Raw genomic sequence first — 26472 nt, 5'->3', positions numbered from 1 at the left:
GGGTGGGGGGTGTTTCCTCCCCCCGGCTGCACCCCACCGGGTGGCATGAGAAAGCGCCTGAGGCCAGCGTGGGACACGCCTTGGTGTGGGCCAGGGCCGCCCCCGCGGCGGGTGGCAAGCGATCGAGTCCAGTTCGTTATTGCTAGAGAGGAAACCCACATCCAGCCCGGCGGCTAACCGACCCCCAGGGCTAATACTGCCCCGGCCTCAGTTTCCCTTTTCTTCGCGGGGGGGGGATGTGTGGGGGGAACAACCAATACAAAGATAAGGCAAATACTGCAGGAAACGCCCCCCGCGGTGGATAATAAACGTCCTTCCGGGGGCCGGTCTCCACCGTGGGCCAGAAGAGACTTTGGTTTGGCCCGGCCCCTGTACAGTCCGATCGCTCCCGGGGGAGGAGGAGGGGGCTGGGTGTAAATGCCCCCCCCACCCCAGTCGATAGTGGGGGGAAGCGAACCGGGGAGACAGCCCTTAGCTGGAAAGGTCCGAGAGCGCCGAATCACCGAATACATTCTTGTGGCAAATTCAAACACGAACAGTGGCTCCTGGTCGCCCCCCACCTGAGCCGGGTCTGCGGGGGCGGCCCGGGATTGAGGTGAGCCGGCTGCTGGAGATCCCGGGGCTCCGGATTGTCCCCCGCTGCACCGAGAGTCCCAAAGGGGGGGGGGATCCCAGCCTGATCCGGGAAGCCATCAGCTCATTGGTTCCCGCGGGAACCTCGCTGGCCCGGGACGCCGGACCCTCGCCCACGGGTGGAGACTCCATCGCCCCCACTGGCACCACGGGGTTTCTGTGACACAGCAAACGGGCGGGGGGTAAATCCTTCGGCGGCCTATTGCACGCTGACCGCACGGAGGCCGCTACAGGCCAATACTGACTGACGGGGGAGGAGGGTGAGAAACCAGATCAGGTCACATCCAAATCCTGTGTCCTTTGATCCATTGACTGGGCGAAGGGAGGGGAGACCCCCCCTGTCGCCACTAACACAGTAACTATGGAACCTCACAGTATCTGTTGTAGGGCCTACCAAAACAAAAGAGGTCCCTGACCCAAAAAAACAACCCCAACCTTCGACATAAAAAGAAAAAAACAAGTGTCTTTGCCATTTGGTCGATTGAAAAAATTCATAAACCACAAACGTTTAAAAAACAAACGGAAACCCAACGGGTTGGGGGGGGCGGGTTAACCCCCAAAGCTGCACTGGTTTGGAAAAACAATAAAAATCAAAATACAACAATCCGGGGGTGGGGTGGGGGGGGGAGAACACACGCGAGAAACCATGATCCGGCTGTTCGGCGTGACGCCTTCCACACGGCGCGGTTCCTGGCTTGCCACAGCCAGGGAAAAGCTTCGTGTCGTCTCGCGCGAAGGCCGGGGGAACCCTCTCCCCTCCGGCACCGTGTCTTCCAACGGGATAACTTGCTGGGGGAGGATGGGGGAATAAACTAAAAACGTCTCCTCCTCGGGAAGATTTCGACTCGGAAAGGTACCCTGTGTAGTGGCTACCGTCCCGTGAGACACAAACGCCCCAGAGACGGTCTGTAAACAAAGAAACAACAGATCCATACGCGCAATTAAAAAAAAAAAATATTCAAGCCCAAATTAAAAAAAAAACGAAAACAAACGAACGACGTCTCCCTCCCCTCCAAAATCTGTACAGCTGCATTTGAGAGCGAAATCGCTCACCTCTGCGGGTGGGGATCGGTCACAGGAAATTCAACGGTTTCTCGGTTTTTAAAAAATATATATCTCTCTCTCGAGAGCGTGACTGGAGCTTTACTGACTTGGGGCCACGCCGCAGCCCGAGCCGGGGTGCCGGGAGGGGCTGGCCGATTTCGTCTTTCCAATTCTTGTCCAAAGATACATTCAGAAATGGGGGCGGGGTCAAGGCCCCCCACCCACCGCACACACAAAAATGCTCCTCCGTCCAAAAAAATAAACAAAACTAAAAAAACCCAACCACCCCCCACAGGGCCATTGCGATGGGGGGCGCACGTCTAACGGGGGAAAGGCAAAATGAATGAGATGCCCAGAGCTTAAAATAAAAAAGGGCCTCTCACCCCCCCCCCCACAAAAAAACCCAAACACGTGCAGAAGAAATGATCTTCCTATCAGCTGGGCAGCGTCACCGCTGGGTGGAGAGCAGGCTGGTCATTCACAGGAGGCTGGCTTCATGGGGCGGAGCTTGTGGGGAAAAATCCAGCCGGGAGGCGGAGCTTGTTGCAGGGAGTTTGCAGGGCCTGGAAGCTTGCAGGAAGCCAGCTGAGACATCTGATCAGACTGTAACAGGGGAGCTCCGAGGCGTCCGAGCGGCCGGTGACTGGGGAGCTCCGAGACGTCCGAGCGGCCGGTGACGGGGGAGCTCCGAGACGTCCGAGCGGCCGGTGACGGGGGAGCTCCGAGGCGTCGGGGAGCTCCGAGACGTCCGAGCGGCCGGTGACGGGGGAGCTCCGAGACGTCCGAGCGGCCGGTGACGGGGGAGCTCCGAGGCTTCGGGGAGCTCCGAGGTGTTGGGGAGCTCCAAGACGTCCGAGCGGCCGGTGATGGGGGAGCTCCGAGGCGTCGGGGAGCTCCGAGGCATCTGAGCGGCCGGTGACGGGGGAGCTCCGAGGCGTCGGGGAGCTCCGAGATGTTGGGGAGTTCCGAGACGTCCGAGCGGCCGGTGACGGGGGAGCTGCGACGCGTTGGGGAGCTCCGAGGCGTCTGAGCGGCCGGTGACGGGGGAGCTCCGAGGCGTTGGGGAGCTCCGAGGCGTCCGAGCGGCCGGTGACGGGGGAGCTCCGAGTCGTGGGGGAGCTCCGAGGCGTCCGAGCGGCCGGTGACGGGGGAGCTCCGAGTCGTGGGGGAGCTCCGAGGCGTCCGAGCGGACGGTGACGGGGGAGCTCCGAGACGTGGGGGAGCTCCGAGGCGACCGAGCGGCCGGTGACGGGGGAGCTCCGAGGCGTTGGGGAGCTCCGAGTCGTGGGGGAGCTCCGAGGCGTCCGAGCGGCCGGTGACGGGGGAGCTCCGAGGCGTCCGAGCGGCCGGTGACGGGGGAGCTCCGAGGCGTCCGAGCGGCCGGTGACGGGGGAGCTCCGAGGCGTCCGAGCGGCCGGTGACGGGGGAGCTCGGCCAGGGGACAGGAACTGGCAGGAAGCCAGGAGAGCTCTGCAGGTTAGAAGCTCTCCCTGAGCCAGGTGAGTAGTTGGAGCTCGCAGGAGCCGGCGGGAAGATCGCCTGGCTCCGGCGACTGCAGTAAGCCGCTGTGGTTAGCGTTACTCCTCCCAAGCCAGCTGTGCTGCTGCCGGGCACCACCAGGGAAGGGGAAGTCAGCTGTTTCACGGTTGTGCAACTTTCAAAAAACAACAACAACAAAAAAACCAAACCCAAACACGCAACGTCTCTCTTCCAAAAAAGAGAAAAACAAACATGGCCTCTTGGCGAGAGCAAGTCTCCTGTGTGGAGCTCAGTATCTAGCGCTATTTACAGCCGGCTCCGCCGCGCGACACAGAACCGGGCCGGCTCACAGAAAGCGGGCCGGGCGATAAGTGCATTTCTTCAAGTTTTGCTATTTTTGTGTGTTTTTTTGTTTTTTTTTTTAATGAAATCTTCTTTTCTCCCCTTTGCAAATTTTCACGTCTCTCCTCGTCCCCGTGTGAAAATAACAGTGTTTCCTAGAGCGATTTTTTTTTTTTTACGTTTCTTTATAAAAATTTCCTCCAGAATCACCAAAAAAATCCTTTTTTTTCCTTTTTTTTTTTTAATGAGTTCTTTGTAAAAAGTCTCGATAAAGTGCATCAGCGGGTTGCATTTTAAGGTGCTTCGTGTGTTCGAGAAAGAAGTGCTCACACATACTCCTCTTCTGAAGGCGGGTCGCCGGCGCCCTGATCCGAGCGCATGCGCCACCCTGTCCCCCCCCGCCAGCCCCGGTGCCCCCCGCTCGCCGGGGGGGGGCAGAGGAAAGGGGAGGGCCCAGCACGGCCGCCTCGTCCTTTCGCAGTGCACATTCAGGTAAGACTGAATCGGTTAAGAAGGCAGCAGAGTTCCTATTGCTACGAGACTTCAGTAGTCTTCAATGCTTTCCACCTCGCCTGCCGGGCCGTGCAGCGAATAGCCTGGGGGCAGAGCGGGGCACAAAGGGTTAATCGGCTAGGCACCCCCTTTCCCGCTCTAACCCACCAGCCCCCACTCCTCTCAAACCCAGAGGGAGAACCCAGGAGTCCTGGCTCCCACCTCACTCCCCTCCCAGAGCCAGAAAGAGAACCCAGGAGTCCTGGCTCCCAGCCCCCCCTGCTCTAACCCAGCAGCCCCCACTCCCCTCCCAGAGCCGGGGAGAGAACCCAGGAGTCCTGGCTCCCAGCCCCCCCTGCTCTAACCCAGCAGCCCCCCACCCCCCTCCCAGAGCCGGGGAGAGAACCCAGGAGTTCTGGCTCCCAGCCCCCCCTGCTCTAACCCAGCAGTCCCCACTGCCCTCCCAGAGCCAGAAAGAGAACCCAGGAGTCCTGGCTCCCAGCCCCCCCTGCTCTAACCCAGCAGCCCCCACTCCCCTCCCAGAGCCGGGGAGAGAACCCAGGAGTTCTGGCTCCCAGCCCCCCTGCTCTAACCCAGCAGCCCCCACTCCCCTCCCAGAGTCAGGGAGAGAACCCAGGAGTTCTGGCTCCCAGCGCCCCCTGCTCTAACCACCAGCCCCCACTCCCCTCCCAGAGCCGGGGAGAGAACCCAGGAGTCCTGGCTCCCAGCCCCCCCTGCTCTAACCACCAGCCCCCACTCCCCTCCCAGAGCTGGGAGAGAACCCAGGAGTCCTGGCTCCCAGCCCCCCCTGCTCTAACCACCAGCCCCCACTCCCCTCCCAGAGCCGGGGAGAGAACCCAGGAGTCCTGGCTCCCAGCCCCCCCTGCTCTGACCCACCAGCCCCCACTCCCCTCCCAGCGCCGGGGAGAGAACCCAGGAGTCCTGGCTCCCACCTCACTCCCCTCCCAGAGCCAGAAAGAGAACCCAGGAGTCCTGGCTCCCAGCCCCCCCCTGCTCTGACCCACCAGCCCCCACTCCCCTCCCAGAGCCAGGGAGAGAACCCAGGAGTCCTGGCTCCCAGTCCCCCCTGCTCTGACCCACCAGCCCCCACTCCCCTCCCAGAGCCGGGGAGAGAACCCAGGAGTTCTGGCTCCCAGCCCCCCCTGCTCTAACCCAGCAGCCCCCACTCCCCTCCCAGAGCTGGGGAGGGAACCCAGGAGTCCTGACTCCCAGCCCCCCCCTGCTCTAACCCAGCAGCCCCCACTGCCCTCCCAGAGCTGGGGAGAGAACCCAGGAGTCCTGACTCCCAGCCCCGCTGCTCTAACCCACCAGCCCCCACTCCCCTCCCAGAGCCGGGGAGAGAACCCAGGAGTCCTGGCTCCCAGCCCCCCCGCTCTAACCCAGCAGTCCCCACTCCCCTCCCAGAGCCGGGGAGAGAACCCAGGAGTCCTGGCTCCCAGCCCCCCCGCTCTAACCCAGCAGTCCCCACTCCCCTCCCAGAGCCGGGGAGAGAACCCAGGAGTTCTGGCTCCCAGCCCCCTGCTCTAACCCACCAGCCCCCACTCCCCTCTCAGAGCCGGGGAGAACCCAGGAGTCCTGGCTCCCAGCCCCCCCTGCTCTAACCCAGCATCCCCCACCCCCCTCCCGGCGCCGGGGAGAGAACCCAGGCGTCTGGGCCCCCCCATACCCAGGATGCTGGGGTCAGCGTGGAGCATGACCGGTCTCCTCTTGATCTTCACTGGCTGGCTGCCCTCGAAGGGCGGCTGTTTGGTGCTGTGGTTGGCCGGGAACGGGGAGGGCAGGTTGCCGGAGCTGAGCCACGAGGCTTCCTGGTGGGAAGGGGGGGAGGGATTAGCAGGGAGCCCCGCCCCTTGGCAAGCCCCACCCCCCAGGCGGCAAGGGGAGAGCGCCCCCTACCTGCTGCTGCTGGCGCTGCTGGCTGGCTTTCTGCTTGGCGCGCCGCTCCAGGAACTGCTTGGCAAACTCCTTGGCTTCCAGCGTGTCGCCCAGGTAGGAGCGGATGAAGTCGTGAACATCGTAAGGGGACTCCATATCCTTCAGGAACGCCACCACTGTGGGGACTGCAGGCGAGAGGGGGGGTCAAGGAGGGCCAGCCCCCTTCGCCCTCCGTCTGCCCCAAGCACCCACCCACCACCAAGGCTTGAGAGCGGCGGAAACCGAGGCACAATGTGGGGGAAACTGAGGCACAAAGTAGGGGAAACCGAGGAAACAAGAGCCGGGGACCCACCCCAGGAGCCCTGGGGCTCCCAGCCCCTCCCCCTTTCCCCCTGGGGCGCAGGGAAGCCAGGCGTCCGGGCGCAGGAGTACCGTCGAGGTTGCTGGAGCTGTTCAGGACGTGCAGCATCTGCTCGCACCACTGCGTGAAGCCATCCTGGGGTTTGTGGATCCCCTGCAGCAGTTTGAGCAGCTTCTCCTCCTCGTCTGTCTTCTTCCGGCTCTGCCGGCCCGGCCCCCCGTAGCTGTCCCTGTGCCGGGGGGCAGAGAATCAGAGAGAGCCACGAGCCCTCGCTCCCGCCCCACATCCCCTGCCAGCTCTGCCCTGCCGGTGCTCCTCACTCCCGACCCGCAGCCCCTGCCCCCCGGTCCTGCTGCTGCCCCTCACTCCCGCCCCGTAGGCTCACCCAAGGGAGGGGCTGCTGCGGCTGCTCTTCAGCCCCAGGCTCCTCAGGTTCTTGCCGCTCTCGTCCCACAGGCTGTTCTTCTCATGGCCCCACAGCAGGCTGGAGTCGGCGCCCCACTGCGAGGGGCTGCTCATGCCGAGCCCCCCGTGCTGGGAAGGAAAAGCCAGGTCAGCACCACTGGGGGTGAGAGGCAGCCACCTCTGGGGGACAGAGGGGCCCCTCACCTGGTTCTGAGATGCAGCCACCTCTGGGGCGAGGCAGCTGGTTACCCAGCGAATGGTTCAGGGACACTACTCCTGCGTGGGGCTGGCCCTGCGACTGGAGAGGGGGGGAGGGACCTCCCCAGATGATGGGAGGGGTTGGGACCACGGTGGAGGGGCAGCGCGGAGCGGGCGACTGGCCTGCTTGTTGGCAGGACCAGGGCAGACTATAGGGATGGGTGAAGGTTGAGGATGGGGCCAGTGGAGATCATGGGAGGGTAGCCTGGACAGGGTCGGGGCTACGGGAGATCATGGGGGCGGGCCCAGGCTGGGGGCAGGCCCAGGGGAAATCATGGGGGCGGGGCCACAGCAGACTATGGGGGTGGGACCCGGGGATACTATGGGGGTGGGAATCATGGGGGCGAGCCCAGGGGAAATCATGGGGGCGGGGCCACAGCAGACTATGGGGGTGGGAATCATGGGGGCGGGCCCAGGGGAAATCATGGGGGTGGGCCCAAGCTGTGGGTGGGGCCAGGGCAGACTATGGGGGCAAGGCCCGGGGATACCATGGGGGCAGGCCCAGGCACAGGGTGGGGCCAGGCCGGGGGATTCCATGGGGGCAGGCCCAGGCACAGGGCGGGGCCAGGCCGGGGGATTCCATGGGGCCAGGCCGGGGGATACCACGGGGGCAGGCCCAGGCACAGGGCAGGGGCAGGCATAGGGCGGTGGCAGGCCCAGGCCGGGGGATACCATGGGGGCAGGCCCAGGCACAGGGCGGGGCCAGGCCAGGGGATTCCATGGGGCCAGGCCGGGGAATACCACGGGGGCAGGCCCAGGCACAGGGCAGGCCCAGGCACAGGGCGGGGCCAGGCCGGGGGATTCCATGGGGCCAGGCCGGGGGATACCATGGGGGCAGGCCAAGGCACAGGGCAGGCACAAGCACAGGGCGGGGGCAGGCCCAGGCCGGGGGATGCCATGGGGGCAGGCCCAGGCTGGGGGCAGATCTGGGGGAATCGGGGCGGGGCCAGGCGGGGGGCAGGGCCGCTCACCACTCTCTGCTGCGCCCGCTGCTGCTTGTGCAGCTGCCGCTCGCTCTCCTGCAGCTCCAGCAGGGCCTTCATGCCCCCGGGGGCCTTGGCCAGCCCCCCCCAGGGCGCCGCGCTCTGCGCCTGGCTCTGCTGCAGCAGCTTCAGCACCAGCTCCTGCTGCCGGCACTGCGGGGGGCAGGGGAGTTACCGGGGGACCGCCGGCCCAGCCCCCACCCAGCCCAGGGACGCACCCGCGGAGCCGCGGTTCCCAACCCTCGGCTGCCCCCAGAAGGACCAAGTGGGGATCTGGGGGTGCTGGGGGGGGGCAAGGGCCCCCTTCAGACACCCAGGATCTTCACCTTCCATGAGAGCCCCACAATCCCTCTGGGGAGCAGATCAGGGCCCCTAAAACTCAGGGGTAAACTGAGGCCCAAAGGCGCAGTAAAGGAGGAAGAACCCAGGAGTCCTGGCTCCCAGTTCCCCTGCTCTAACCACCAGCCCCCACTCCCCTCTCCAAGCCAGGGAGAGAACCCAGGAGTCCTGGCTCCCAGCCCCCCTGCTCTAACCACCAGCCCCCACTCCCCTCCCTGAGCCAGGGAGAGAACCCAGGGGTCCTGGCTCCCAGCCCCCCCACCCCCGCTCTGACCCACCAGCCCCCACTCCCCTCCCTGAGCCAGGGAGAGAACCCAGGAGTCCTGGCTCCCAGCCCCCCTGCTCTGACCCACCAGCCCCCACTCCCCTCCCAGAGCCAGGGAGAGAACCCAGGAGTCCTGGCTCCCAGCCCCCCCTGCTCTGACCCACCAGCCCCCACTCCCCTCCCTGAGCCAGGGAGAGAACCCAGGAGTCCTGGCTCCCAGCCCCCCTGCTCTGACCCACCAGCCCCCACTCCCCTCCCAGAGCCAGGGGGAGAACCCAGGAGTCCTGGCTCCCAGCCCCCCTGCTCTGACCCACCAGCCCCCACTCCCCTCCCAGAGCCGGGGAGAGAACCCAGGAGTCCTGGCTCCCAGCCCCCCCTGCTCTAACCACCAGCCCCACTCCCCTCCCTGAGCCAGGGAGGGAACCCAGGGCAGGGCAGGCGTGGGGCTCTCCCTGGATCTCCCGGTGGGGGTCCGTGGGGCACAGGGGGCGTTGACCTGTTTGCGCCGATACAGCTCCTCCTCCTCGCGCCGCTTCTGCTCCTCCTGGCGCCGCTTCTCTTCGCGCCGCTTGCGTTCCTCCTCCTCCCTCTTAGCCCTGAGTTCCGCGTCGCGGCGCTCCTGGAGCTGCGGCACCGGGGGTGAGGCAGGGCGGGTGAGGGGGGGCCCCAGGCAGGCAGAAAGTGTCCCCCCCCCGGCCACCCACCCAGCTCCCAGGGACTCAGGTAGTGCCAAGATCTCATGTAGCCCCTCTGCTGTAACCCCCAGGCCCACTCCCCTCCCAGAGCCAGGGAGAGAACCCAGGAGTCCTGGCTCCCAGCCCCCCTGCTCTGACCCACCAGCCCCCACTCCCCTCCCAGAGCCAGGGAGAGAACCCAGGAGTCCTGGCTCCCAGCCCCCCTGCTCTGACCCACCAGCCCCCACTCCCCTCCCAGAGCCAGGGAGAGAACCCAGGAGTCCTGGCTCCCAGCCCCCCTGCTCTGACCCACCAGCCCCCACTCCCCTCCCAGAGCCAGGGAGAGAACCCAGGAGTCCTGGCTCCCAGCCCCCCTGCTCTAACCCACCAGCCCCCCTCCCTTCCCAGAGCCGGGGAGAGAACCCAGGAGTCCTGGCTCCCAGCCCCTCTGCCCTAACCACCAGCCCCCACTCCCCTCCCAGAGCCAGGGAGAGAACCCAGGAGTCCTGGCTCCCAGCCCCCCTGCTCTAACCCACCAGCCCCCACTCCCCTCCCAGAGCCGGGGGGAGAACCCAGGCGTCCTGGCTCCCAGCACTCCCTGCTCTGACCCACCAGCCCCTACTCCCCTCCCAGAGCTGGGGAGAGAACCCAGGAGTCCTGGCTCCCAGCCCCCCCTGCTCTAACCCACCAGCCCCCACTCCCCTCCCAGAGCCGGGGAGAGAACCCAGGCGTCCTGGCTCCCAGCCCCCCCTGCTCTAACCCACCAGCCCCTACTCCCCTCCCAGAGCTGGGGAGAGAACCCAGGAGTCCTGGCTCCCAGCCCCCCTGCTCTAACCCACCAGCCCCCACTCCCCTCCCAGAGCCGGGGAGAGAACCCAGGAGTCCTGGCTCCCAGCCCCCCTGCTCTGACCCACCAGCCCCCACTCCCCTCCCAGCACCCGGGACAGAACCCAGGCGTCCGGGCTCCGACACTCACTTTCTGTTGCAGTTGCAGTTGTTCTAAGATTGGACCCTGAGTTGAAGAATTAATTGGTAAATCCCATAGACTGGCCTCACCGCCTGCGGGAGAGACTGGAGCGTCAGGCCCTGTGCCCCCCCTTGGGGCCCCCTGGCGCCGCGCTGCCCCCCCCAGCATCACGGGACCCCCCTTACCTGCAGGCTGTGAGGCTGAGGTATGTGCGTCCCACAGGGACCCTGTGTCTGGCACGGACATGGAGCGGTTCATCGCCGGGATCAGGTTCTGCTCCCCAGCTCTGCAAGGCAAGGGGGTGCCCCGCTCAGCGCCACGCTGACCCCCCCACAGCGACCCCCGGGGGAGAGAGAGCCTCAGCCACCCCCAGGAGCTGTCCTGTGGGGGTGTGGCAGCTACCGGAGCCGGGGAGAGAACCCGCGACTCCGGGCACCCAGCCCCACTCCCCTCCTGGAGCCAGGGAGAACCCAGGGGTCCTGGCTCCAGCCCCCCCTGCTCTGACCCACCAGCCCCGCCTCCCCTCCCAGAGCCGGGGAGAGAACCCAGGAGTCCTGGCTCCCAGCCACCCCCTGCTCTGACCCCCCAGCCCCCACTCCTCTCTCAGAGCCGGGGAGGGAACCCAGGAGTCCTGGCACCCAGCCCCCCTGCTCTAACCCACCAGCCCCCCCTCCCCTCCCAGAGCCGGGGAGAGAACCCAGGAGTCCTGGCTCCCAGCCCTCCTGCTCTAATCCACCAGCCCCGCCTCCCCTCCCAGAGCCGGGGAGAGAACCCAGGAGTCCTGGCTCCCAGGCCCCCCTGCTCTAACCCACCAGCCCCCACTCCCCTCCCCTCCCCTCCCCAAGCTGGGGAGAGAACCCAGGAGTCCTGGCCAGTCGGACTGTGTGCATGCCCCCTGCTCCGCCCCAGACGGCAGCAGGAGAGAGGGATGAATCAGAGTGTGGAGAGCTGGGGGGCTGGCCGGGGGGTGTGGGGGGCCGGGGGGCCGGCCGGGGGGGCTCACCTGGGTTTCAGAGCCTGCAGCTGCTGCAGGAAAGCCGTGAGCTGCTGCTGGGTCAGGTCCCCGGCCGCCAGCTTCTGCTGGAGCGCGCACTGGGCGAACTGCGGCCTGGGGGGAGAGCGCCGGGGAGTTGCTGCGGGACCCCCATGCCCGCCCCACCCCGGGGTCCCCCAGTGCACCCTGCCCCATGCCCGCCCCACCCCGGGGTCCCCCAGTGCACCCTGCCCCATGCCCGCCCCACCCCGGGGTCCCCCAGTGCACCCTGCCCCATTCCCATCCCATCCTGGAGACTCCCAGTGCACCCCGCCCCATGCACCCTGCCCCGTGCCCGCCCCACCCTGGGGAGCCGCCACGCACCCCGCCCCGTGCCCCCAATGCCCTGCCCAGGGATCCTCCATGCCCACCCCACCCCAGAGCCCTGTGCTCGTCCCACCCCAGGCCCCAACCATGCCCTCCTGTGCCCCCGCCCGCCCTAGACCCTCCATGCCCGTCCTGCCCCATGGCGCCCCCAGGGCCCACACCCCCCACCTGGGGCCCCCCGTGCCACCCAACCCCCTGCCTGTGGATCCCCCTCACCGGACCTGTACCCCTGCCCTCCCCCCGCCCGGGGACCCACAGCGCCCCCCACTCCCGGCCTGAGGGCAGGGAAGTGGGGGGGGGGGCGGACCCACACCCCAGGCCCGACCCGAGGGGGGTGGGGGGGAGTGACGGGGATCGGACCCGCGCCCCACGCCGGCCCGAGGTGGGAAGTGACGGGGATCGGACCCGCGCCCCACGCCCAGCCCGAGGGCAGGGAAGTGACGGGGATCGGACCCGCGCCCCACGCCCAGCCCGAGGGCAGGGAAGTGACGGGGATCGGACCCGCGCCCCACGCCGGCCCGAGGGCAGGGAAGTGACGGGGATCAGACCCGCGCCCCACGCCGGCCCGAGGGCAGGGAAGTGACGGGGATCGGACCCGCGCCCCACGCCCGGCCCGAGGGCAGGGAAGTGACGGGGATCAGACCCGCGCCCCACGCCCGGCCCGAGGGGAGGGAGTGACGGGGATCGGACCCGCGCCCCACGCCGGCCCGAGGTGGGAAGTGACGGGGATCGGACCCGCGCCCCACGCCGGCCCGAGGGCAGGGAAGTGACGGGGATCAGACCCGCGCCCCACGCCGGCCCGAGGGCATGGAAGTGACGGGGATCAGACCCGCGCCCCACGCCGGCCCGAGGGCATGGAAGTGACGGGGATCAGACCCGCGCCCCACGCCCGGCCCGAGGGCAGGGAAGTGACGGGGATCAGACCCGCGCCCCACGCCCGGCCCGAGGGGAGGGAGTGACGGGGATCGGACCCGCGCCCCACGCCCGGCCCGAGGTGGGAAGTGACGGGGATCGGACCCGCGCCCCACGCCGGCCCGAGGGCAGGGAAGTGACGGGGATCAGACCCGCGCCCCACGCCGGCCCGAGGGCATGGAAGTGACGGGGATCAGACCCGCGCCCCACGCCGGCCCGAGGGCATGGAAGTGACGGGGATCAGACCCGCGCCCCACGCCCGGCCCGAGGGCAGGGAAGTGACGGGGATCAGACCCGCGCCCCATGCCGGCCCGAGGGCAGGGAAGTGACGGGGATCAGACCCGCGCCCCATGCCGGCCCGAGGGCAGGGAAGTGACGGGGATCAGACCCGCGCCCCATGCCGGCCCGAGGGCAGGGAAGTGACGGGGATCGGACCCGCGCCCCACGCCCGGCCCGAGGGGAGGGAGTGACGGGGATCGGACCCGCGCCCCACGCCGGCCCGAGGTGGGAAGTGACGGGGATCGGACCCGCGCCCCACGCCGGCCCGAGGGCAGGGAAGTGACGGGGATCAGACCCGTGCCCCACGCCGGCCCGAGGGCATGGAAGTGATGGGGATCAGACCCGCGCCCCACGCCGGCCCGAGGGCATGGAAGTGACGGGGATCAGACCCGCGCCCCACGCCCGGCCCGAGGGCAGGGAAGTGACGGGGATCAGACCCGCGCCCCATGCCGGCCCGAGGGCAGGGAAGTGACGGGGATCAGACCCGCGCCCCATGCCGGCCCGAGGGCAGGGAAGTGACGGGGATCAGACCCGCGCCCCAGGCCCGACCCGAGGGGGGGGAGTGACGGGGATCAGACCCGCGCTCCAGGCCCGACCCGAGGGGGGCGGAGTGACGGGGATCAGACCCGCGCCCCAGGCCCGGCCCGAGGGCAGGGAAGTGACGGGGATCAGACCCGCGCCCCACGCCGGCCCGAGGGGGGGAGTGACGGGGATCAGACCCCTGCCCCACGCCGGCCCGAGGGGGGGAGTGACAGGGATCAGACCCGCGCCCCACGCCAGCCCCCCCATGGCGCTCAGACTGTACCTGTCGGGCAGGTACCTGTTGATGAGCTGCAGGAACTGCTGATGCTGGAGCTGCTGGTAGAGGGCGGCGGCTGCCAGCTCCTGCTGCTTCTTCAGCCGCTCCTGGTCCAGGTTCCCCTGGGGGGCAAGCGGCAGAGACAGGCTGTGGGGCTCCCCACGGGGAGCGGTGCCAATTTCAGACCCGGGGGGTAGGGGGGCTGTGACTCCAGGACCTCTCGCTTCCACCTCAGGCTGCTAACGAAGGACTGTGGGGGGCCCCCAAAGGGATACCGGGACCCTGTCGCCCTTCGCTGCGGAGTGGGGCTGGGGAGGAAGCAGGCCGGGGTTTGGGTTCACACGGCACCAGTCGCTCCCGGTCTGCCCGGGAACAGAACCAATTCGGGTTCCCCCCGGGGCTGGGCCGAGCAGTCACTGGACGGGGCGGGCGAGCGTCGAGCGCGGCAGGCCAGGCTTTCGGGGCACTGGGGGGTCCCCCTGGCAGGGGGCTCAGCTTACCAGCAGTGGGGGTGGCGACGGGCCCGGCGCGAAAGGCACTCTTCCCCACATCTTGATCACCTCGCCCAGCGGCTGGAAGCCCTCGTCGCAGCCGCGCTTCACCAGCAGCGACATGGTGAAATAGCCGGCCTGGAACCACTCCGCCATCTCCTGCGTGGTGAAGGGCCCTGCGGGGCAGCCACAGACACGGGTGTTCACACAGGTACCCCACGTCCGGCGCTGGGACGCAGTCACCTCTGGGGTGGGGCGGCCGGTGACATGGGGACCCCTCACCCGGTGCTGAGATGCAGCCACCTCTGGGGCGGGGCGGCCAGTTACCCAGGGACCCCTCGCCCGGCGCTGAGATGCGCCCACCTCTGGGGTGGGGTGGCCGGTTAGCCAGGGACCCCTCGCCCGGCGCTGAGATGCAGCCACCTCTGGGGCGGGGCAGCCGGTTAAGAGAAGCACTGTGGGGTGCGAGGTGGGGTCAGACAGGAAGTACCAAGCCCAGGAAGCAGGGGTCGAGCTGCCCCACAGAATCAAGAAGGGGATGGGGGGCAAATCTTGCAGCTCCGGGGACAGGAAACCCAGAGGCCCAAGGACTCTCTGCCATGACCCCCCCACTCCCCATTGGCCCCACACCTTGGATCTCCCCCTGGGGGTCCTTGTAGAACCACTTCATGGCGGCCTCGTGGGAGAGGGGCAGGGCGGCGGCCGTGTTGCGCGGCTCCTGGATGGCCTGGGTGAAGCGCTCCTCGTCCATGGAGCTCTCCTGGAGCGAGGCCACCATCTTCTCTGCTTCCTGGAGGGGCAACCGAGGTGAGACCGGGCCCGGGCCCCCCAAATCCGGGGCCACAGCGCATGGCTGTGCTGCTTCCACATTGAGCAGAGGCCAGGAGTGGGGGGCAGAGAACCCAGGCGTCCTGGCTCCCAGCCCCCCTGCTCTCACCCACCAGCCCCCACTCCCTTCCCAGCGCCGGGGAGAGAACCCAGGAGTCCTGGCTCCCAGCCCCCGCTGCTCTCACCCACCAGCCCCCACTCCCCTCCCAGCGCCGGGGAGAGAACCCAGGTGTCCGGGCTCCCCTGCTCACCTGCTGAAGATGTTTCATCCCGTCGTCGTCCTCGGCGTCTCCAATGGAGAACTCAGTAGCAGCATTGGTGGTGGAGGAAGGGGAGGAGAGGGTGGAGACCGCGCCCGTGCTGAGCTGAGACGGGAGGCTCAGGATGCCTGGGTCCCCTGGAGAAGGAGAGAGGGGGTCACTACATGAATTCATTAACCCTTCCCCCACCCCGTCGGGGCTCAGATCCCCCTGCCCCCCCATAATACCACCCCCGCCTTGGTAGCCTTTCTGACGGTTGTGGGAGCTGTCCTTTCGGGCTCTCCGCAGATACAGCTAGTCGGACAGACGTTAGCAGGTTTCAGAGGGAACACCCTTCATTAGTGATTGTTTCAGGCTCTCAGCAGACTCTAGAGAAGTGCTGTGGGGGGGGGGGCGTGAAGGTAGGTGGATGGTTTCCGCTGAGGTCAGTAGGAGGGGGCTGGCCCATCAGTAGGTTTCAGAGTGAACGCCCCATCGAGTGGTGCAGGGATCGTTTGTGCCAGGCTCTCGGCCCACTTCCAAAAGGGGCAACGAAGACACGAGCTGTGACAATGTCTTGGCTCCCTTGGCCCTGAAGAGAGCAATGCATCCTGGGATGGGGGAGACAACCACCAGCCCACCCCCCGCGGGGGCAGGAACGTACCAAGTCTAACAGGCTCAGGCCACAGGAGGGGGACCCCCGCCCGCTTGGTACCTTCCCCAGCAGGCTTCGGCTCCTTGTCGCAGGTGCCGAGGGGCACGGCGGGCTCTGAGCCCCCCAGTGGGGCGCTCTCACATTCACTAGTGGCAGTGGCAACAGTAGCAGCAAAAGGGGGGCCCGACAGCCAGGGGGCGCCGGGCGGGGAACATCGCTTCTCCTCCGGGGCTATCGAGGGATCCTTCCAGGCCTCTGGAGAGAGAGAGAGAACACGGGTTACCATCCGGGGGGACTGCCCCGATCCCCCCGCCCCCCCCCCCCCACTCAGGGTCAGTGGTGTCCCCCCAAGCCCCCTGCCCGCCTTACCTTTCTCGGGGGCCTCCTTCGAGCCGGGCTCGGCGTCCTCCTTCCCTTCCGACCTCTCATCATCTTCCTGCAGCGGATGGAAGTCGAACACCTGCTCCTCAGGGATTGGCTCCTTGGGGCTCTTCTGTCAGAGAGGAGAAGGGGCTTGGGGGTCAGAGGTCAAGCCAGGACCCCCAAGTACATGGAGGGATTGGGGGAGACGCATCCCACTCCAGATCACGTGAATCCAACCAGTCTGCCCACTCCCCGGCCCAGCCGACACCAGGAACTACCCCAGGGGACAGGTCTGGGAGCCAGGACTCCTGGGTTCTCTCCCTGGCTCTGGGAGGGGAGTGGGGGCTGGTGGGTCAGAGCAGGGGGGCTGGGAGCCAGGACTCCTGGGTTCTCTCCCCGGCTCTGAGAGGGGAGTGGGGGCTGGTGGGTCAGAGCAGGAGGGGCTGGGAGCCAGGACTCCTGGGTTCTCTCCCCGGCTCTGGGAGGGGAGCGGGGGCTGGTGGGTCAGAGCAGGGGGGCTGGGAGCCAGGACTCCTGGGTTCTCTCCCCGGCTCTGGGAGGGGAGCGGGGGCTGGTGGTTAGAGCAGGGGGGCTGGGAGCCAGGACTCCTGGGTTCTCTCCCAGCTCTGGGAGGGCAGTGGGGGCTGGTGGGTTAGAGCAGGGGGGGCTGGGAGCCAGGACTCCTGGGTTCTATCCCCGGTTCTGGGAGGGGAGTGGGGGCTGGTGGTTAGAGCAGGGGGGCTGGGAGCCAGGACTCCTGGGTTCTCTCCCTGGCTCTGGGAGGGGAGTGGGGGCTGGTGGTTAGAGCAGGGGGGCTGGGAGCCAGGACTCCTGGGTTCTCTCCCCGGTTCTGGGAGGGGAGCGGGGGCTGGTGGTTAGAGCAGGGGGGCTGGGAACCAGGACTCCTGGGTTCTCTCCCCGCCCGGGGAGCGGGTACCTTGAGGGGCATGAAGGCGCCGGAGGAGTCGAAGGTGCCCATCTCCTCGTCCTCGTCGTCCATGCACCACTCGGGCAGCCCGTCCTTGTCGTCCTCGAAGCTGTCGCTGCCCCGGTGCCGCCGCCCGCCCCGCTCCTCCTCCCGCTCCCGGAAGTCAAAGTCGAACTTGCGGCGCCGGCCCTCAGGGTGCTCCCGCCAGCCGGCCGAGCGGGGCGCACCATCTGGGGGGGAAGGTACACGCTGAGTGGGGGGGGCCCCACTGCTGCCCCACCACTGGGGGGATCTGGGCTGCCGTGAGGGGTGCTCTCCGCCCCGCCCACAAACTCAGAACAGGGATGGTACCTGCCCATGCCCCGCCTCCTATGGGCCCTCCTACCACCCCGCCACGGGGAGGGTCCCCCACAGGCCCCACCTCCAGCCTGCCCTCCTATGGGCCCTCCTACCACCCCACCATGGGGAGGGTCCCCCACAGGCCCCACCTCCAGCCTGCCCTCCTATGGCCCCTCCTGCCACCCCGCCACGGGGAGGGTACCCCACAGGCCCCACCTCCAGCCTGCCCTCCTATGGGCCCTCCTACCACCCCGCCATGGGGAGGGTCCCCCACAGACCCCGCCTCCAGCCTCTCCTATGGCCCCTCCTACCACCCCACCACAGGGAGGGTCCCCCACAGGCCCCACCTCCAGCCTGCCCTCCTATGGCCCCTCCTACCACCCCGACACAGGGAGGGTACCCCACAGGCCCCACCCCCAGTCTCTCCTATGGGCTCTCCTACCACCCCACCACGGGGAGGGTCCCCCACTGGCCCTGCCTCCAGCCTGCCCTCCTATGGGCCCTCCTACCACCCCACCACAGGGAGGGTCCCCCACAGGCCCCGCCTCCAGCCTGCCCTCCTACCACCCCACCACGGGGAGGGTCCCCCACTGGCCCTGCCTCCAGCCTGCCCTCCTATGGCCCCTCCTGCCACCCCACCACAGGGAGGGTCCCCCACAGGCCCCACCTCCAGCCTGCCCTCCTATGGCCCCTCCTGCCACCCCACCACAGGGAGGGTCCCCACAGGCCCCACCCCCAGCCTGCCCTCCTATGGCCCCTCCTACCACCCCGCCACAGGGAGGGTCCCCCACAGGCCCCGCCTCCAGCCTGCCCTCCTATGGCCCCTCCTACCACCCCACCATGGGGAGGGTCCCATGACAGGCCCCACCCCCAGCCTCTCCTATGGCCCCTCCTACCACCCCACCACAGGGAGGGTCCCCCACAGGCCCAACCCCCAGCCTCTCCTATGGCCCCTCCTACCACCGCGCCATGGGGAGGGTCCCATGACAGGCCCCACCCCCAGCCTCTCCTATGGCCCCTCCTACCACCCCACCATGGGGAGGGTCCCCCACAGGCCCCGCCCCCAGCCTCTCCTATGGCCCCTCCTACCACCCCATCATGGGGAGGGTCCCCCACAGGCCCCACCCCAGCCTCTCTTACCACTCAATCATGGGGAGGGTCCCCTGACAGGCCCCTCTCCCAGCCTGTCCTATGGCCCCTCCTACCACGCCACCATGGGGAGGTCCCCCACAGGCCCTGCCCACGATCACCATATTCCCCAACACCACCACCCATGGGGGGCCTCACCTGGGCTGGCCGACCGCCAGCGCTCGCTCTCACGCCGGGCCCCACTGAGCCGCCAGCTGCCCCCCGCAGCCGCCCCGGTGGGGGTGGGGCCGGCGCCCCCGCCCCCCTCCTCTTCCTCCTCCTGCTCCTCCCGCAGCGTCCGCCAGTTGTCGCTGTCCGAGCGGGCGTATTCCTTGCGGGGGGGCGGGGCCCCTTCCTCGAAGGGAGCCCGGGCTGTGGTGGAGAGGCGATCAGTGGGGGCTGGGTCACGTGTTCCCCCCCCCCATCCCCTAGCAGAGCACCTGGAAGAAGGGTGGCTCCTGGGGGGGGCGGGGGGGGCACAGCCCCTGCTCCCTCAAGGTGTCGGTGTTCCCAGTAGACGGGCGCCCCCAATTCTTGGGCATGACTATGGAGACCCCCCCCTCCAGTCCTAGGGTCCCCCAGGGTGTCCCCCGTTACAGCCCCCACCCCCCATCTCTCCCCACAGGACCCAGGAACCACCTACTTCCATCCCGCCGGGTCGGCTTCTCGAACCGCCGCTCGCCCCTGCCAGAGAGAGAAGGGGAGAGGTCAGAGCCTGGCCCCCTAGTCCAGGGCCTCCCCAGCCCACACCCTGCACCCCGCTCACCTGTCGTCCCAGCTCTGGCTGCGGTGGATCTCCCGGGCCCCGCGCCCGAACGCCCCCTCCGGCTCCTCCGGACTTCTTTGGTAAAACCCGCTCTCGCCTCGGCCCCGGCCTGGGGAAATGAGCGCTGAGACCCCAGCCTGAAAACAGGGGGCTGCCCTGCCCCTGTCCCAGGATCCCGCCTGCCGGGAGGGGGAGAGCCAGGAACAGCCCCTCCCCATTCACCCATCTGTGCCCCTACCCCACTGGTCCCCATTCACCCCTCGAGGCAAGGCCCCCCCTTATCGGTTCCTATTATCCCTGCGTCCCCATCCCCCACCCACCACATCCTGGTGCCCTGGACCCCCAAATCTTCCCCTAGATACCTCGGCTCCGGGTACTGCCTCTCCCCCGGGAGACTCCAGCGGGAGCGGCTCCGCCTCCTTTTCCCATCAGCCTCAGCACCGCCACGCTGTTCACCGACATGGAGAAATTCCTCTGGAACAGAGCCGAGGGGTTAGGACACAGACATCGCTAGATCCTGCCCCAGATTGGGGCTGGAACCCCCTAGAGGGGACAGGCCCCTGCCCCATTCCCCACCCATGGAGCCAGCCAGTCCCTGCCCTGGGGCCAGGTGGGACCCGGCACCCCCTAGAGGGGGCAGGCCCCTGCCCCATTTCCCGCCCCCTGAGCCAGCCAGTCCCTGCCCTGGGGCTGGATCTGGGCTGATGCCCCCTGAGGGAAGAGACCCCATGCCCCATCCCCAGGACTGCCCCTGGGATCTCAGCCATAAGGAGGTGCTTTGTCTTTGCACACTCCCCCGCTCTCTGTTGGGGGGGTGGGTCTGTGCAGCTCCTGGCACAAGCAGTGGGGGTCCCCAAGGTGCCCCCCCCGCCCCACTACCTGCTCCTCCTCCGTTAGCGGGACCAGGGCCAGCGGCTGCAGCGGCTCTTCCTGGAGAATGGCAGCAAATTCCTTATCCTGGAGCTCCTCCGGGACCTGGGCGGGGGCAGACAGAGCAGCTGGGGGGAGCGGATGGGAGCGAACTTCCCCCGCCCCCCCAAGACACAGGGCTTTCACCTGGGGCACGCACGCCCCTGCGAACCATGAAAGGGGACCCCAGAATCACACCAGGGGCTCCCACTCCGTGGGTGATCTGAACTCGCACCCCAACAGCCCTCATCCCGACACATTCCAGGCCATCCCATTGGGCAGCCATAACCCCGCCCCCTGGTCACCTGACATTCCATGGGCCCTGGTCTATTCTGGGGCACCCCATTGGGCAGCCGTAACCCCGCCCCCTGGTCACCTGACATTCCATGGGCCCTGGTCTATTCTGGGGCACCCCATTGGGCAGCCCTAACCCCGCCGCCTGGTCACCTGACATTCCATGGGCCCTGGTCTATTCTGGGGCACCCCATTGGGCAGCCGTAACCCCGCCGCCTGGTCACCTGACATTCCATGGGCCCCGATCTATTCTGGGGCACCCCATTGGGCAGCCGTAACCCCGCCGCCTGGTCACCTGACATTCCATGGGCCCCGATCTATTCTGGGGCACCCCATTGGGCAGCCGTAACCCCGCCGCCTGGTCACCTGACATTCCATGGGCCCCGATCTATTCTGGGGCACCCCATTGGGCAGCCGTAACCCCGCCCCCTGGTCACCTGACATTCCATGGGCCCTGGTCTATTCTGGGGCACCCCATTGGGCAGCCGTAACCCCGCCGCCTGGCCACCTGACATTCCATGGGCCCTGGTCTATTCTGGGGCACCCCACTGGGCAGCCCTAACCCCGCCGCCTGGTCACCTGACATTCCATGGGCCCTGGTCTATTCTGGGGCACCCCATTGGGCAGCCGTAACCCCGCCGCCTGGTCACCTGACATTCCATGGGCCCCGATCTATTCTGGGGCACCCCATTGGGCAGCCGTAACCCCGCCCCCTGGTCACCTGACATTCCATGGGCCCTGGTCTATTCTGGGGCACCCCACTGGGCAGCCCTAACCCCGCCGCCTGGTCACCTGACATTCCATGGGCCCTGGTCTATTCTGGGGCACCCCATTGGGCAGCCGTAACCCCGCCGCCTGGTCACCTGACATTCCATGGGCCCCGATCTATTCTGGGGCACCCCATTGGGCAGCCGTAACCCCGCCCCCTGGTCACCTGACATTCCATGAGCCCTGTGCATGCACAAAATTTATGTCCCCCACAGATTTCTTTGATTCCCCGCAGAAAAATGACTTTGATGGGAAAGCAAAGGGAAGCCACAAGAGTGGTCATGTGACCCCCACCGCAGCATGTTTCGGGTGCCCAGGGCAGGCGGCAGAGAGGCAAATCACTGTGGGGCAGGAGGCGGGACTGGGGACCCGGCTGGTGGCTCCTACCCTGCGCCAGCTCAGCTCCTAGGCTTGACTTCCTCTTTCCCTGCACGGCATCCGGGGCCGAGTCAGATCCACCCCAGACTTCTCCCTCGTCTGCAGGAAGCTCTGCAAACTCCCCACCCTCCACTTCCTGCACCCATCGTTCCTCAGCTGCAGGGGAAGGGATCCCTGAACGGGGAGCTGCTCCCCCATCCGCCCAACCCCCGCGCATCCAGACCCTCTTGGTGAGCCTCACCACCCCCTGCACTCAGAACCTCCCCCTGCACCTGGACTCCCCACTAAGCCCCACACACACACTCAGCCCCAACCACCTTCACCTGAAACCCCCTGCAGAGCCCCATTACCACTGCACCCAGAACCCCCAACAAGCCCCTGTGCATCCAGATCCCCCGCTTACCACCTGCAGCCAGATAGCCCCACACAGAACCCTCTCAACCCCCATGCATCCCGCTTCCACCCCCTTGGATCCTGCCTTCCCACACCTGACACAGAGGGGCAGGGCCGGTCCTTGCGCTGTGTCAGGGTCAAGTGCAGCCTCACCGGCGAGTCCGTGCCAGACTTTTTAAATATTGTGCGTAGAATTTTCCTTTTTTGGGGCATACAATTTTTAACTTTTTGGGTGCAGAATGCACTCTGGAGCACCCCATTGGGCACTCTTATTCAAGGACACACACGCACCTTGTTCTCTTTGATATAAAGTGCTAGCATCTCTTCTCTGCCGTAGCGATAGTCCGCGAGCTTGTACTTTGGCATGGCAGGAGAGGGCGGGGGGGAGGCCACGCTCCCCCCACTGGACAGCGCGCGGAGCCTGGGGTGGGCAGGACAGACAGAGAGTCAGCGACGGGGCCAGGCTCCGTGAACACATGGCCACATACACAGAGGGAGGCCGCGAGGGCATCTGGCCAGCTAGGAGCCTTCAAGGGGGGCTTCAGGGTTAAGTTAGAATGAGTTAGAGCAGGGGGTCTGGGAGCCAGGCCTCCTGGGTTCTCTTCCCAGCTCTGGGAGGACAGTGGGGGCTGGTGGGTTAGAGCAGGAGGGGGCTGGGAGCCAGGACTCCTGGGTTCTCTCCCCGGCTCTGGGAGGGGAGTGGGGGGCTGGTGGGTCAGAGCAGGGAAGGCCGGGAGCCAGGACTCCTGGGTTCTCTCCCTGGCTCTGGGAGGGGAGTGGGGGCTGGTGGGTTAGAGCAGGGGGGGCTGGGAGCCAGGACTCCTGGGTTCTCTCCCAGTTTGGGGAGAGGAGACTAGTAGCTGCATTATCACCTTCTTTGCCCCGAAGTTAAGGGCCAACCGATGTTCGTGGATCTCTCTGGGGATCCCCCACCCCCAGGTCCCCCATTCTCTGGGCCCTGCCCCCCAGCTCCTGGCACCCCCAGCTCCCCGCACTCACCATTCCGGTCCAAAATTGAGCGTCTCAGCGGCCATCGCCCTCTGCGTGTGCGTTGGGTTTAGCTTCTGTTGTCCTATGACCTGGACGGCGAGGAAGGAAACAGGGCAATGAAAGGTGAGGCCCCCCCATCCCGTCGCTCTGGGCTCCCTGTCCCTCCCGTCCCGACCTCTCACAGCCCCCTACACCCTTTCCTTACCTGCTGGCTACAGCCCCACGCCCCTCACCGTGGGAGGCTCGGCCCACGGCACCAAACCTGCAGCCAAGAGACAGAACCCGAGGGGCGTAGGGTTAGGATCAAAGACTGTCCCTCCCTCCCTGGGCCTTCCCAGTGCAGATCAGCTGTGGGTGGGGGCTCAGAAGCAGTGAGCTCCACCCCCCCCAGGGGAAAAGGTAGTGGAGGGACTGTCGGCCACCCCCATTGGCCCCCCAAAACACCAGTCCATTTCACACATCTATCATTACCTAAGGGATAAATAATTCTAGCCCAAGGTTACCCCCTAAATCCTCCATATGCCTCCCCCAGGAACCAGCTGCACAGTCTAGGCGATTGTGCGGGGGGGGGGAGGGCACTGGCAGCCCAGATGCCTGGGTTCTCTCCCCGGCTCTGGGATGGGACTGGGGGGCTGGGAGCCCGGACTCCTGGGTTCTCTCCGCAGCCATCAGTGTGTACTCTTCCCCCCACACCCGAAGCGTTTCTCACCCAGATGGCAGCTGCTTGTGGGTCCGACCGTGCTGGGGGATTTCCAAGGGTAGGGGGATCTGCGGGCGCCCGCCTGTCCGAGTCGCTAGCGGAGCACGGGTGCTGATGCGGCTGCTGGGCCTTTCTCCCCCCACGACAGAGTCAGAAGCCGGATTCACATTGGGAAGAGCTGCTGGGGAAAGAGAGGGGGAGCCTTACTCCACACGGTGACGGATTTGGCGGGGGAACTGACTTCAGTGCCCTGTACCCTGCAGAGCATGGCCCCCAGCACCTGGGTTGGAGGCAATTCTCCAGTCAGCAATATAGGGTATAGGACACACAGGGGAGCAATTCCCATCACAACCACTGGAAGGCACAGGAACATGGCGCTGTCCTTTCGGCAGGAAGTAAGGCAAAGGGACTTTCCCCATCATCACCAATGGCTGGAGAGAGAACCCAGGAGTTCTGACCCTCCCCAACCCCCCTCTCCCCACTCTAACCCAGCAGACCCCAAACCAGAGCTGGGACTAGAAGCCAGGACTCCTGATTCTCAGCACCGGCATCAGCATGTGGCAGGGAGTTCCACAGGCTCTTTGGGACCAGAATGGCACCTGAAGCCTCCCCCGGTGCCATCAGAGACCTAGCTGGGCCTGGGCCAGAAGGGCTGCAGCCCAGTAAGTCCAGCCCGGGGAGGGGGAAGTGGGGGGAGGGAAGGTTGCATAACACTCATGTCAAGATTGTCAGAAACCACAAAGGGCAAAGCAGCCAATCGTCTGGCAGGGCCGCCACCATCGAGAGCTAACGGACAAATGCCAAACCGTGGGGCGTTTAGACCCTCCCAGAGCCAGGGAGAGAACCCAGGAGTCCTGGCTCCCAGCCCCCCCTGCTGTAACCCACCAGCCCCCACTCCCCTTCCAGAACTGGGGAGAGAACCCAAGCGTCCTGGCTGTAACCTACCAGCCCCCACTCCCCTCCCAGCGCTGGGGGGAGAACCCAGGAGTCCTGGCTCCCCCCGCCCTAACCACTACAGTTCACTCCACAACTCACACACATCAGTTTCCAACCCTTCGGCCAAGGCCTTTCAGAGGCAAAGCCCTCGGAGCAAGAACCTGACAGGAAACTGCTGCATCATTTCGAACCAGGGCGTCCCTCCAACCGCAGGCCTGGAGGGGGCGATTTACCAGCCGGGGGGTTATAATACAGCCAGGCATATGTAATATTTTGGCGAGGGGCCCCGCCCCGGCCAAGAGCAGGGGATCTGCATTATTCCAGCACCGCGCAGACCCGCCAGACCAAAACACAGATAAGAATCCTGCCTTTGCCTGCTTTGACTTGGGGCAGGGTCTGTCCCTGGCCGTGTGTCTGGGCACGACGGGACCCTGATCTCAGCTGGGGCAGGGTCTGTCCCTGGCCGTGTGTCTGGGCACGACGGGACCCTGATCTCAGCTGGGGCAGGGTCTGTCCCTCTCCGTGTGTCTGGACAGCGTCCAGCACGACGGGGCCCTGATCTCAGCTGGGGCAGGGTCTGTCCCTGGCCGTGTGTCTGGGCTGCGTCCGGCACGACGGGGCCCTGATCTCAGCTGGGGCAGGGTCTGTCCCTGGCCGTGTGTCTGGGCACGACGGGGCCCTGATCTCAGCTGGGGCAGGGTCTGTCCCTCGCCGTGTGTCTGGGCACGACGGGGCCCTGATCTCAGCTGGGGCAGGGTCTGTCCCTGGCCGTGTGTCTGGGCACGACGGGGCCCTGATCTCAGCTGGGGCAGGGTCTGTCCCTGGCCGTGTGTCTGGGCACGACGGGACCCTGATCTCAGCTGGGGCAGGGTCTGTCCCTGGCCGTGTGTCTGGGCACGACGGGGCCCTGATCTCAGCTGGGGCAGGGTCTGTCTCTCGCCGTGTGTCTGGGCACGACGGGACCCTGATCTCAGCTGGGGCAGGGTCTGTCCCTGGCCGTGTGTCTGGGCACGACGGGGCCCTGATCTCAGCTGGGGCAGGGTCTGTCCCTGGCTGTGTGTCTGGGCACGACGGGACCCTGATCTCAGCTGGGGCAGGGTCTGTCCCTGGCCGTGTGTCTGGGCACGACGGGGCCCTGATCTCAGCTGGGGCAGGGTCTGTCCCTCGCCGTGTGTCTGGGCAGCGCACAGAAACAATCCTGGAGCAGGGGCGTTCATGAGAATCGGACCCTGACCAAGAGGCCGTTTCCGATCCCCATCGGGCTAAGATGAGAATAGAGCAGACCACCCTGCAGACTCCACGCTATGCTGGGTTCCCATGGACAGCTAAGCCGTATCAGACTATCTAAGTGGCATCAAGTTCGTTCTTCCCCAGCGAGATTTCAGACTCGTCAACCCAAAGCCAGCAGCGCTCTGCCTCTCCCAGGAAAATGTTCTTCCAGGCACACTGAAGCTACCAGTGTTCAGCTCCCTCTCATCCAGCCCCGAACGCCCCCTCTGACTTTTACTCAAGTTTAACGAACACATTGTAATCTCTTGGGGGCAGGGACCTGGCACGATCAGGGCCCCCGTCCCCAACGTTATCTGTGATACAGCCCCCAGGCACCAGAAACTTATCACAGTTAGAAGTTGGACCAGTTCCTTCTACAAAACGTGAAGACAGATGCCCACCACCTGTCATCCCTCTCCGGCTCCAACCACTAGACTCCACTCCCCTCCCAGAGCCGGGAGAGAACCCAGGAGTCCTGGCTCCCAGCCCCCACTGCTCTAACCCAGTATGCCCCCCTCTCCATCTTGGTACAAGCTACAAAATAGACAGCCGAGGTTGTGAAAAGCGAGCGACGATTTTGGGCCCCCAAACTTGCCTGGTTTTCAGGGGA

At 66.6% G+C, this 26472-nt stretch overlaps 2 protein-coding genes and 1 long non-coding RNA gene across 6 annotated transcripts; 1 reads left to right on the top strand and 2 right to left on the bottom strand.

The window, feature by feature from the left end:
- Nucleotides 1-2171: 2171 nt before the first annotated feature.
- LOC127042058 (nascent polypeptide-associated complex subunit alpha, muscle-specific form-like) lies at nt 2172-3878 on the bottom strand. Its single transcript, XM_050935721.1, has 2 exons — nt 3831-3878; nt 2172-3242 (listed from the first exon to the last, which is right to left on the bottom strand). The coding sequence occupies exons 1-2, from the start codon at nt 3876-3878 to the stop codon at nt 2172-2174; spliced, it is 1119 nt and encodes a 372-aa protein (XP_050791678.1).
- On the bottom strand, nt 3689-24513 carry LOC127042065 (GRB10-interacting GYF protein 1-like). Its single transcript, XM_050935728.1, has 26 exons — nt 23667-24513; nt 23163-23219; nt 22967-23046; nt 22259-22388; nt 20105-20200; nt 19588-19699; nt 19226-19334; nt 19103-19143; nt 18619-18831; nt 17002-17222; nt 16071-16194; nt 15762-15956; nt 15059-15204; nt 14610-14769; nt 13989-14155; nt 13510-13610; nt 11142-11246; nt 10324-10424; nt 10148-10230; nt 8994-9122; nt 7882-8046; nt 6633-6781; nt 6319-6476; nt 5908-6071; nt 5678-5819; nt 3689-4094 (listed from the first exon to the last, which is right to left on the bottom strand). The coding sequence occupies exons 3-26, from the start codon at nt 22999-23001 to the stop codon at nt 4042-4044; spliced, it is 3099 nt and encodes a 1032-aa protein (XP_050791685.1). The 5' UTR covers nt 23002-23046; nt 23163-23219; nt 23667-24513; the 3' UTR covers nt 3689-4041.
- LOC127042069 (uncharacterized) lies at nt 11979-13479 on the top strand. 4 transcript variants are annotated; one of them, XR_007771828.1, is made up of 5 exons: nt 11979-12077; nt 12501-12640; nt 12970-13015; nt 13064-13110; nt 13349-13467. It is a non-coding gene; the product is annotated as an uncharacterized LOC127042069 (long non-coding RNA). The 4 variants fall into 4 exon arrangements; XR_007771826.1 differs by lacking the exon at nt 13064-13110; XR_007771827.1 differs by lacking the exon at nt 13064-13110 and having other exon boundaries at nt 12970-13062.
- Nucleotides 24514-26472: the final 1959 nt, after the last annotated feature.

Source organism: Gopherus flavomarginatus, unplaced genomic scaffold, assembly GCF_025201925.1.
Source record: "Gopherus flavomarginatus isolate rGopFla2 unplaced genomic scaffold, rGopFla2.mat.asm mat_scaffold_210_arrow_ctg1, whole genome shotgun sequence".
NCBI classification, from domain to species: Eukaryota; Metazoa; Chordata; order Testudines; family Testudinidae; genus Gopherus; species Gopherus flavomarginatus.
This window is presented reverse-complemented; position numbering and strand designations above follow the sequence as displayed.